Raw genomic sequence first — 12,500 nt, 5'->3', positions numbered from 1 at the left:
ACCGCGCTCTGTGTCGCCTTCCTCCCCCGCTTCTCTTCATCCTCCCTCCCTCTATTCCCTCTCTTCCCAGGGTGACTCCAGGACAAGGACTTTCTAAAGGGCAGAGGAAGATAAAGCTGCACTGCAAAAACTCAAAATCTTTCCAAGAATATTTGTCTTATTTCTTGTCAACATGTCTCATTTCTAGTCAAAACTAATCTCTTTCCACTTAAAATAAGACTCATCACCTAAAAATTAACTTGTTTTTAGTAAATTTCAACTTGTTTCAAACACATTTTCAATTGAAATAAGTAAAAAAAATCTGCCAGTGAAAGCAGTTTTTTGTGCTTGTAATAAGAAAGAAAAACTTGATCCACTATCAGATTTTTCTACTTATTTCAAGTGAAAATCTGCTTGAAAGAAGTAAAAAGTGTCTAAAAACAAGCTGCTTTTAATGTGATGAGTCTTATTTTAAGTAGAATGAGATTTGTTTTGACTAGAAATGACATTTTGACTAGAAATAAGACAAATATTCTTGGTAAGATTTTAAGTGCAGTGTGCTCTGACTTGAAACAACTTCCATCCTTCAGGTTTTCACTTGGAGTGATCAAAATGCCCCTGTAGTTGCCCCAGCTGCCCCTTAAAGGGCATTTCCAGTGGTAATCAAAACCAGTATCATTACCAAAGTGGGTACCAGAACCAGCACTAGCAGCAGAACCAGCACAACCCTGTTCTCCTCTGCTCCAGATGAAACCTTTACTTCTCCTCCTCAGTCCCTCAGCGTTACATAACTTCATTAAGCTCCAGTAAACATCGCTCCGCTCGGCTCTCACTTTGTTCACAGACTTGTCATCAACCGATGATTCAAGACGCTACAATCGACTCGTTGTGAGTTTGGACACGAGCAGCGACAACGACTGATTCCCCGTGGGACTGATGTGTGTGGGAGGACGAGAACTTTTACACTGTCAGATGACAAGGAGGGAAAACGGCTCTGAAAGAAAGAAAGAAAGAAAGAAAGAAAGAAAGAAAGAAAGAAAGAAAGAAAGAAAGAAAGAAAGAAAGAAAGAAAGAAAGAAAGAAAGAAAGAAAGACAGAGTGCTCTCTCTGCAGTTTCCCTGGCGCAGACTGAACTGAACGCCGGCTGAATTCAGATCGGGGCTGAAGCTCAGGGGAAATTCAGCCGGTGCTGAAAACAGCGAGGTCACAGCGAGGTCGATGGTTTTCCCTCAAAGTGAACAACAGCGTGAAGTTTCAGACGGAGAAAGGAACTGTAGTGGAAAACGTGTGTGATGCTCAGTGACTCAGCAGTGAAACACAAACACTGTCCTCCTCATCATCCTCATCATCAGCACTTTCATCTCCTCAGACAGTGCTAAAGTGCCCTCTTGGGAGCCAAAACGCGTGCTAAAGGAGCCAAAACGTGTGCTAAAGTGCCCTCTAGGAAGCCGAAACATGTGCTAAATTGTTTATTGTATTCTTTGGATCCCCATTAGTCCACATAATGATGCAGACTATTCTTCCTGGGGTCCTCTAGATGCCAAAACGCGTGCTAAAGTGCCCTCTAGGATCCAAAACGTGTGCTAAAGTGCCCTATAAGAGCCAAAACGCGTGCTAAAGTGCCCTCTAGAAGCCAAAACGTGTGCTAAAGTGCCCTATAAGAGCCAAAACGTGTGCTAAAGTGCCCTATAGGAGCCAAAACGCGTGCTAAAGTGCCCTCTAGAAGCCAAAACGCGTGCTAAAGTTCCCTCTAGGAGCCAAAACGTGTGCTAAAGTACCCTCTAGAAGCCAAAACGTGTGCTAAAGTGCCCTCTAGAAGCCAAAACGTGTGCTAAAGTGCCCTATAAGAGCCAAAACGCGTGCTAAAGTGCCCTCTAGGAGCCAAAACGCGTGCTAAAGTGCCCTCTAGGAGCCAAAACGTGTGCTAAAGTGCCCTCTAGAAGCCAAAACGCGTGCTAAAGTGCCCTCTAGGAGCCAAAACGCGTGCTAAAGTGCCCTCTAGGAGCCAAAACGTGTGCTAAAGTGCCCTCTAGGAGCCAAAACGTGTGCTAAAGTGCCCTCTTCAGTGGCGAGGACGCGCTATATGTGCCCTTTTTTTTCCTTTTCGCCCCTGCCCTTCAAAAAGTCTATGCACGCCACTGTCCTCAGACGTCCAGCTGTGCAGATCGAGAGCCGACAGCTTCGTTGTCTGAGGAGCAAACGAGGAGAAAAGTTGCACGGAGAAGTAAATATTCTGCAGCCGAGGGAAACGTCTCTGACCCGTCACATCACGTCCTCCTCCTCCTCCTCCTCCTCCTCCTCCTCCTCCTCCTCCTCCTCCTCCTGCTGCCGGGGACTAATCAGGTCTGTGATAGCATCATCTCGCTCCTCTTATCTCTTTACGCCACGTCTGATAAAGTGGAGGGAGAAGCCTCCGAGGGCGACGCGCTCCTCTAAATCATGTTCCTATGAATTAATTAACCAAAGGCTAATTGTCTCCTCAGACCTCGAACGTGGCCATCGGAGTTAACCTTAAATTGTTTTAATGAGATGGATGTTACGCTAAAGCGTGTCCGGCCCCTTGGCAACGGGAATATGGAAGAGAGAGAGAGACAGATGAGAATTAGATGAAGAGAAGGATGGAAGATTAAATTAGAGCCAATAAAGAAATAAAAGGGGGTTGGTTCAAAAAATGTGGAAATTTGAGCCTTTCTCAGGCTTATCAATATCTGGATTATCAATATGTGTATTCATGTATCCACCCCAACCCTTCTCTAGTTCTCTATTACCTTTCATTTTTTTCCAATTTTTCTATTGGGACCTTGGTTTGGAGCTAAATAATTTCCCTCCAAGGATCAATAAAGTCGGATCAGCGTATGCATCTATCAATAACCCTTAAAAACATCCACACTGGTCGTCCACTTTGTTAAACAGTAAAACATGGAGCCTCCATGTGTGTTTATGTAAACATGAGGAATAAAGGACGATTTAGCCTATCGATTATCTCATTTTTTAAAATATCGATCTAATATCGATATCGGCCCCAAAACTCCTGCATTGATTGGGCCCTATAGTTTTGATTTTGATATATTGATCAAGTGTGCGCAGCTGCATCATCACTTATAATCACATTTAAGTGTCTCACACTAGGGATGTCACGATTACTTGTTTTCACAATTAATCGTGGTATTTAACGCCACAATTATTTAATCGTAAAGATTCCTAAATACCGTTACTTTCCCAGAAAGATGATGTTGGAACCGTATCGGCAGATGTGCGCAAAAATAAAGGTAAATGCACAGATACTGGTCCATTTAACTAACGTAACATTGAATTGGTAGGAATTTAAATGTTAGTGTGTCATTTTTAATTAAAAAAAAGCAAAACAAAACAAAAAACTATTAAACTGAACACAAATATTTTGATATAGACGACAATTTATGACCTGAATATTTCAAACATTTCCCCTGGGGGGTTAATAATTGGTCATATATTAAAAGATACTTTAAATATTTTGTGTAAACAATGAGTAATGTAGTTATATTTTGACTATATTTGATTTTACACATTAAAAGTGTTGTCTGAAATTAATTAATGCATAATAATCGTGATAATCGTAACACCGTGATTATTTCTCTGACAATAATCGTACCAAGAAAATGTATAATCGTGACATCCCTATCTCTCACACACACACACACACACACACATTAATGAGCAGTGTGTTCTCCAGATGTGGAGCAGAGTCACACAGATGAGAATCCATATCTAGAGGAATTGTGAGCGGTGAAGCCGTCGTCTAACGCCTGGAGCTGCCTCGACTTATAAACTGTGTGATTGTAGAGACGGCTGACCTGAGATCAGCTCTTATATAAAGCAGCAGAGTGAGAGTGAGAGTGATGTGATGTTTCCTTCCCTCAGGTGAACAGCACCTCTGAACGCCGGCGCCTTATATGGTCGGAGAGGAGGAGAGCCGGAACTGCAGGAGCTTCCTATGCTGCTGGGTTTCCTTTCACAACTACGAATGCCCATATTTAGTCTACGGAAGAAAGATGATGTCGTTTTCATCATCATCACCACCATCTTTGGGCTGCAGGGTTACTCCGTCGTCGTCGTCTCTCCTCCTCCTCCTCCTTCTCCTTCTTCTCCACCGGCTCCCATCGAGGCGTTTCGTTTCGTTTCGTTTCGTTTCGTTTCGTTTCATCTATTTTTAGAAAGTGTGTGCAGAGTCGGCGTGTTCTCCCAGGGCTGCCGGAGCCTGAGCTCCCACGGCAACGAGGGGGCGTTCGCAGACACACAGAGAGAGATGGAGAGAGCAGCGGTGAAGGACGAAGAGGAGGAAGAGGAGGAAGAGGAGAGGCTGAGTGGGATGATGACACTCCACTGGTCTGGATGCAGCAGAGCGGCCGCTTCAGCATCATCAACGTTAAGAGTCAGAGAGTGAAACGCAGCGAGGCGTCACTTCCTCTTCCTCCTCTTCTTCCTCCTCATCATCGGGACACGGGAGTCGGTTTATTCTGGTCCCACAAAACGTGGATAATAATCACGTTACAATGTTTTCTAATTACTCACTATGTCAGATACACACACACCCTCACATGCCAGCTCAGTGTGTGTGTGTGTGTGTGTGTGTGTGTGTGTGTGTAGGCAGCTGAAATCTACCATTAAACTGTTCCTCTACCTCGGCTGCTGTTTCTAAAGTTACACACTGAACTGACAAAATGTTCCCGTGGAAACCAACGAGCTGTAATCACAAGACTCTGGTGCAGAACATCTGTTCTCCTGCAGACGACTCACTGTACATGTACATGAGTTTATTGCTTTGAATTATTATTTATTCCTTTCATTAAAAGGGATAGTTTAACATTTTGGCAAATGGGCCCATTGTCATTTAATCATCATAGCAGTAGGTTCGTTACCTTTAATTGTCGGTGCAAGCTATTTTTAGAACGGCGGAGCAGAGCCGTGAGCTGCTCAGAGCTACGCTACGGAGGCTCATTATGGGATTTCTTGGTTTCCCCTCATCAAACTCATCAAATACACAATCCAACAACTCCACAACGCTCTGGTGGACAAGTTGTGACCTGCACATTCACCACACTATGAGATAATAACACAACGTTACCACACAGAGTTGTTTTAGAGGGAAATACAGAGACTGTTGATGAAAAACTGTCCCTGAAGGCAACGCGCATCAGCGGTTTTGCATGAATTTCCCTCTAAAACAACTCTGTCTGGTAACGTTGTGTTATTATCTCATAGCGTGGTGAATGTGCAGGTCACAACTTGTCCACCAGAGCGTTGTGGAGTTGTTGGATTGTGTATTTGAGCTCACGGCTCTGCTCCACCGTTCTAAAAATAGTTTGCACCGACAATTAAAGATAATAAACCTACTGCTATGACAATAGGGATTATGACAATGGGCCAATTTTCCAAAATGTTGAACTATCCCTTTAATATCTGCTGCTGCAAAAGTGTTTCTTTCTCTGATCTTATCTAAACATCAGAGACAGGTCAATCCAAATTAAACTACAAGAAATATTCGACTCATTCATAGAAAGATGAAGAATATTATTTAACCAGAGTTACTGTGTAACAACAGAAACCAGGTGGACGTTGTTAAACACGTTGTTTGTGCTTTGTGCGTTTGCAACAGAAACAGAAACACAACCCGTCCATGTTGTTCACTGTGTCCAGTTGAGCTGCAGGAAACAAACTCATCATGACTCAGTCGTATTAAAACCGTATCAGTGAGTTTCAGGGCGACTGTCACGTGCACGTCGTCTCTCTGCGAGAAGAAATCTGTGATGGATTAAACCGCCGTGTCACTTGTTTCTTCTGGTGTCGAGTTCGTTTAGTCTGGTTAACGTCTGAGTCCAGTGAGTCTCGTCTCCATCCTCCGTCCTCACGTGTGGCTCCACATCCTCCTCGTGTGCTAATGTCATTAGCTGCTGTTCATCTTAATGCTCCGATTCATCACAGCGTTTCAGACACACACAGACACACACAGACACACACACTTTCTGACACACTTCCTTCACTGTTCAAGCGGTTTAAAAGTCCAGTGCCGGTTCATTCAGCTCCCGTGTCTCAATCCATCTCAAACAAAACACAATTAAACCAGCGACTGTTCGACTTGAGACGATATTTCAAACCGGAGTTCGGTCGTCATCAGTTATAAAGTGTAAAAGTAAAAACTAAAACACATGCCTGCTGAGTGAGTATATGTACAGTAGAGCGACACACACACACACACACACACACACACACACAACTGAATGCACAATCCCTATTATCTGCTAATTAATAAGCTCAGGAGTTCTTTCACTTTGCGCCACGACAGCGTTTCCTCCTCTGCACCAAAACACACAACAGACACCAACACTAATGTGACTGTGACTCTTCACAAACAGCAACAGCTCATTATCTTCTACTGGATCAATCATCTGATCAGGTCTCCCTGTCTGGGCTCCCCCCCCCCAGAGACACCTCCAGTTGGATCAAGTTCTTATTTATTTCCTAGTTATCTTCTATTCCTGCTGCTGCTGCTGCTGCTGCTGCTGCTGCACAACCAGCTCACAAACACACACACTCATCTGTGGGTTAATCTGCATGATAAATAACCTCGATGTCCAACCTGAAGCTCTAACAATCCTCCATCAACTACACTTTTGCAGGTCGTTTTTGCATTTTCTCAGTTAGTGAACTGAACTGAGGCCGCGAGGCTCAACTCAACTCAACGCAGCTAATGGAATAATCTGCTAAAGAATCTGCAGAGCTACGAGCGTGGTGGTCGGAGCGGAGCGATGCACACAGCTGCTCTGAGCCCTGCTGATATGTGGAGACAGCATCAATCCATCCTGCACAGCCGGCTGCTCTGTCATTGTACTGGAGGCGGAGGGGGGGAGGAAGGGAGGGAGGGGGAAGGAGGGAGGGAGGATCTGCTGAGTCATGGTTAGGGGCTGCCGGGAAAAGACATCCAAAAAAAAAAGAGGAGAACATAAAAACAGGCGACCCCGACGAGCATGCAGACAAAAGGACCGCAGACGCAAAGTCATGCAGGACAAGACGCCGCCACAGGAGGAGCAGAGCAACAATGAATGGACGTGCACAGGTGCATGATGGGAGATTTCATTGCACACCAACTCAAAAATGCTTATGAGCTTTACACGACTAATAATGGAAAAGTCAAACAAAGAGCTATAGCCTGCAGACTACAGTAGCTATTTATTACTATTTAACGTCCACATTTTTCAGACAGAAATAAAAGCTTTGGTTTATACAAAGGCTTTTACTTTGATACTTTCACATGTTTTGTTTTTTTTTAATAATTGAAGGTTGAAGATGAATCACGGCGGCTCGTTCTTGTTCGTTCATTAAATCTGCAGGATTAGAGCAGCAGGAAGCGGATGAACCTCGACCGACTCTAAAAGATCCACGCTCTTAAAAAAAAAAGTGGTTGGATGGAAATCAGAGTGGAGCTGAAGCTGAGTGGAGGGAGGGGTGAGGGTGAGGGTGTGTGGGAGGGGGGCGGTGGTTAATGAGCTTTTCAATATTCAGAATCAGAGCTCAGCAGAGTATTTACTCTGGGAGAGAGAGAGGGAGGAAGAAAATGAAATGATGGAGCTCCAGGAGAAAGTGCGAGGGAAGCACCAGAAAAGGTTTCCCCATGAATAATGAATGCAGCTTTTATATCCTCCTCACTCGCCTCCGATATCACCGCTTTAACCCCCCCCTCCCTCCCTTCTCCTCCCTCCTCCTCCCTTCTCCTCCCTCCTCCTCCCAGTCCACGGCTGCTGTCTATCTATAGGAATGAAGAGGCTGCAGTCGTCCAGCACTAACTCAGTTACACTGCAAAAACTCAAAATCTTTCCAAGAATATTTGTCTTATTTCTTGTCAAAATGTCTCAATTTTAGTCAAAACTAATCTCTTTCCACTTAAAATAAGACTCATCACCTAAAAATTAACTTGTTTTTAGATCATTTTCACTTGTTTCAAACTAATTTTCAGTTGAAATAAGTAGAAAAATCTGCCAGTGAAAGCAAGATTTTTGTGCTTGTAATAAGAAAGAAAAACTTGATCCACTATCAGATTTTTCTACTTATATAAAGTGGAAAATTTGCTTGAAAAAAGTAAAAAAGTGTCTAAAAACAAGCTACTTTTTAATGTGATGAGTCTTATTTTAAGTATAATTAGATTTATTTTGACTAGAAATGACATTTTGACTAGAAATAAGACAAATATTCTTGGTAAGATTTTGAGTTTTTGCAGCGTACCCCTCACACTGCCCAACATGTGAGTGTGGGGCATGAGGGGGAAGGGGCAGGGGGGGCATGAGGGGGTGGGGGGGGGGCAACGACTGTGACACAATTTTGCAGAGAGTGTGCGACACCGTCTTAACTTCATCATCTACACATGTTCCTACCCGTGCTACATCTGCACAGACAGACTCTACATCTACAGGCTTTAAAGAAAGTCAATGAGGAGCAGAACCAGAGCTGAGCCACCTGAAACCATGACGACACGCTGAGAGAGAGGGAGGGAGAGGGGGGGTTGGGGGAGGTGGGGGGCGGGCTGAGCTGAGCTGAGCGAGGCGGGAAACTCCTCTTCCTCACGTCCTCATTTTAATTACCACTGCAAATAGACGGAGGCTTTACTGCAGATCCACCTTGCCTCGCTGCCATGTTGTGTGCTATTGTGAATATTAATGCAAAGACAAAATTTGTGAATGTGTTATTTTGCTCACAGTGGAGCAGCGGAGAAAACAACTGGAGAGCTTTTATCTTTCTATGAATGTGACGCTGTGACAAACACAGATTTAATTCTTCCCAAATCTGAATGTGTGACGATGTGAATGGAAGATAGTAATAATAATAATAACACATCAGATCAGCTGTGAAGAGGCAGATTAATCCTCTGTTTAAAGGGATAGTTCAACATTTTGGCAAATTGGCCCATTGCCATAATCCCTATAGTCACAGCAGTAGGTTCGTTACCTTTAATTGTCGGTGCAAGCTGTTTTTAGAACGGCGGAGCAGAGCCGTGAGCTGCTCAGAGCTACGCTACGGAGGCTCATGGGATTTCTTGGTTTCCCTCATCAAACTCATCAAATACACAATCCAACAACTCCACAACGCTCTGGTGGACAAGTTGTGACCTGCACATTCACCACGCTATGAGATAATAACACAACGTTACCACACAGAGTTGTTTTAGAGGGAAATACAGAGACTGTTGATGAAAAACTGTCTCCTACAGGAACTCGCATTAGCAGTTTTGCATGAATTTCCCTCTAAAACAACTCTGTGTGGTAACGTTGTGTTATTATCTCATAGCGTGGTGAATGTGCAGCTCACAACTTGTCCACCAGAGCGTTGTGGAGTTGTTGGATTGTGTATTTGATGAGTTTGAAACCAAGAAATCCCATAATGAGCCTCCGTAGCGTAGCTCTGAGCAGCTCACGGCTCTGCTCCGCCGTTCTAAAAATAGCTTGCACCGACAATTAAAGGTAACAAACCTACTGCTATGACTATAGGGATTATGGAAATGGGCCAATTTGCCAAAATGTTGAACTATCCCTTTAAGGTTTACACACACTGAACGACTGGGAGAACACACCATATCTCTATGTGTAACTGTGTGTGTGTCCGGTTTCAGGTTGGTCATCAGCTGCTTCTGCTCTGCAGCACGAGCCACCACCCCCATCCATCATTTGTCCAGCCCAGCAGGGGGCGCTACAGCCACTACGTGGACTCACCAAGATCCTTAGAGCCTTGACTTTCGCTGGCCATCTCGCCCATCCGCACCAGAGCGTCGAAGTAGCCCTTTGCAGCGTATGTGACACCTGGAAACATGGAAGCATTGGGCATCAGATCAAGGGCGCAGAGTTGAAAATGATGTCTGCTTCAGCTCTGCAACCCTCCTCCCTCCCCCCACCAACCAACCAACCAACCAACCAAGAGAGGTATAAGGCTGGGGCAGATAGGAAATAAAGAGCAACAGGCGGAAATGGAAAAACCAGGCAAGGAAAAGAAAAAGCTCTATGGAGGCAACTACAGGAAACAGAGAAAGCTACAGCCACTGATACCAAGCACCGGGAGACGACCAAGGAGAAACCTAACCAAACCCAAAAACCTTCTACCACCATAACGGCATCGAGCCATGCAAACAACTCCAAGCTTTAAAGGGATAATAGCATTTTTTTTAAAGTGGAATTGTATGATCTACAAATAGCCCCTAAGTACTTTAATTGCAGTAGAAGACTCTCTGCACTCCTCCCGTTAGCAACGCCAGCCCATAATAGCCCTGCCCAGAGATTTACAACATACAGCGTTGTGAACAGACCCAAAGAAACGGCCTATTTTCGCGGCCTAAAAGAGGTTTTACCTGAAAAAAAATACACAGTTCCATTGTTCGCTATTATAAAACCTCTTTTCCAGCCCGTGAAAGTTGAACAATGGAACTCGTATTTTTTTTCAGGTAAAACCTCTTTTAGGCCGTTTCTTTGGGTCCATTCACAACACTGTATGTTGTAAATCTCTGGACAGGGCTATTATGGGCTGGACGGGAGGAGTGCAGAGAGTCTTCTACTGCAATTTAAGTACTTAGGGGCTATTTGTAGATCATACAACCTCATTTTAAAAAAATGCTACCATCCCTTTAAGCTGTCTCTGTAGAACTGTTCAAATCAGATGCATCGTGTTCATCTGTTGTTCTAGATTATATCAGCTGTAGCTAATTAACATTAGATCCAGCAGCACTAACTTAACTTTAAAGGTGTTTTAACTTAAAGCACTGAAAACTGTTTCCATGGCTCGATTCCATATACAACACCGTGTTAACAACTATAGCTGCCTATAATAATATATAATAAACTTCCCACAGCAGCGATGTCAAAGCTCTCAGCCATTCAGACTCTCTGCATGCCATGTCAGCCATTACACTGTGTGCTGTGTGCAGCAACAGAGACACGCCGGCCTCAAGCAGCAGCAGCAGCAGCTTTAACAGCAGCAGCAGCAGCAGCAGCAGCAGTAGCAGCTCAGCCACACATGTCCAGTCTGCAGATACACATGGATGAGTGAGGACTGCGTTTATGTTGAGCAGCCACACGACGCTCATGCAGAAAACCCCGGCGACGGGACATGACGACGTCTTTGTATCTGATGGAAACCAGTGCAGTGCTGATCTATCCTGATATGAGGTCAAGTTCACGTCTCGTTGTGGTTTTTCATCACGATACGACTGAGTGAAGCCCACGGAGGGCGACGGCGAGCCGCTCCACCGCTCTGACACTTATTGCTCTGAGAATGAAGCCGTCGCTTGTGTCAACAGACTTAAAATCTCATTTCTTCAATGAGTCACTTCTCCTCACAATAACTCAGGCTGCTGTCACTTCTTTCTTTATCGAAACCACGACGAAAGCCTCTAAATCTTTACACAGCAGTGAAACCGTCCTCGCTTGAGCTGCTACAGTAGAGAGAGAGAGAGACGAGCCGGGCCGGGACCCCGCTCTGGCTCAGGTTAAGCCTCACTGGGATGTGGAGCAGGAGGAGAGGGAGGAGGGGAGAGGGGGAAGGGGGGAGGATGGAGGTGAGGCTAAGACGCCCGGGCGAGCACGGCTAATTTAATCGATGTCCGCAGAAATCTCAGCCGGGAGGAGAGGAGAGCGGAGCGAGGAGGAGAGGGGAGAGGAGAGGGGAGAGGAGGGGAGGTGGGATTAGCTGGAGGAGATGCTCTGCTTGTCTGTCAGCTGGGAAGTGACAGAAGTGGGAAGGTAAAGGGAAGAAAGGAGGAAGGAGGAGGAGGAGGAGGAGGAGGAGGAGGAGGGTCTGCCTGTAAAGAGGATTAGAACAGTGATATAAAGCCGATACAGAGCGTCAGCGCAGATAAAACACAAACAAGACAAGAAGGTTGAATCAGCTGATATGATCCAAACTCTGCAGCGGCTGTTTGGACTTTATTTCAAAGTGGAAAAACCCTTAATCAAAGTTTTAGTTAAATAATAAAAATAATACAAAGAAAGTCTGATCATTAATTAATTAATGTTGTAAATGATTTATAAAGCAAAACGTCCTGGTTCCAACTGCTGATCTGCTGCTTTTTGCCTTTTTTCTTTTTTTTACATCATTGATTATTTAATACAGACAAGAAAAAGACTTAAATTCTACTTAGTTGAAGACTTTTTAGGGCAGTTTATTACATAAATATGATCTTTAATGATTTAAATCCACTTCTAACTCTCTCAGGCTGATAAAAACCCCTCTGACCTTCACACTACCACATCTCTTTCCTGTTATTCTGCTTCTCTACAGCTTCTCTACAGCTTCTCTACAGCTTCAGTTAAGATGTGAATCATGACGCCACGTCCCAAACTACACTAGTCCAGACCCAGACCAGACAAATCCAGTCCAAACTAACTCACTACAGACTTGCACAGACTCAGACGACAAAAGCAGCTTCCTCACACCTCACATGCCGCTCCACCTCCACTTCACCAACCAGAGGCTCCACTGGAGTTTCTACCAGTCGCAATGGCTGCAGA

General features: G+C 44.5%; 1 protein-coding gene across 8 annotated transcripts in view; it reads right to left on the bottom strand.

Moving 5' to 3' along the window:
* Window positions 1–12,500, bottom strand: part of baiap2b (BAR/IMD domain containing adaptor protein 2b) — an 88,373-nt gene that overhangs the window by 48,602 nt on the left and 27,271 nt on the right. For 5 of the 8 annotated variants that reach the window (XM_085762482.1, XM_085762477.1, XM_085762476.1 and 2 more), the window contains exon 3: window positions 9,717–9,803. The exons of the other annotated variants lie outside the window; for them this stretch is intronic. In XM_085762482.1, the coding sequence (XP_085618608.1) occupies window positions 9,717–9,803 (87 nt within the window). The remainder of the gene's footprint in view (window positions 1–9,716; window positions 9,804–12,500) is intronic. 8 annotated transcript variants of the gene reach the window in all.

Source organism: Trachurus japonicus, chromosome 19, assembly GCF_045865225.1.
Source record: "Trachurus japonicus isolate A0001 chromosome 19, Traja_1.0".
Classification (NCBI taxonomy): Eukaryota; Metazoa; Chordata; class Actinopteri; order Carangiformes; family Carangidae; genus Trachurus; species Trachurus japonicus.
This window is presented reverse-complemented; position numbering and strand designations above follow the sequence as displayed.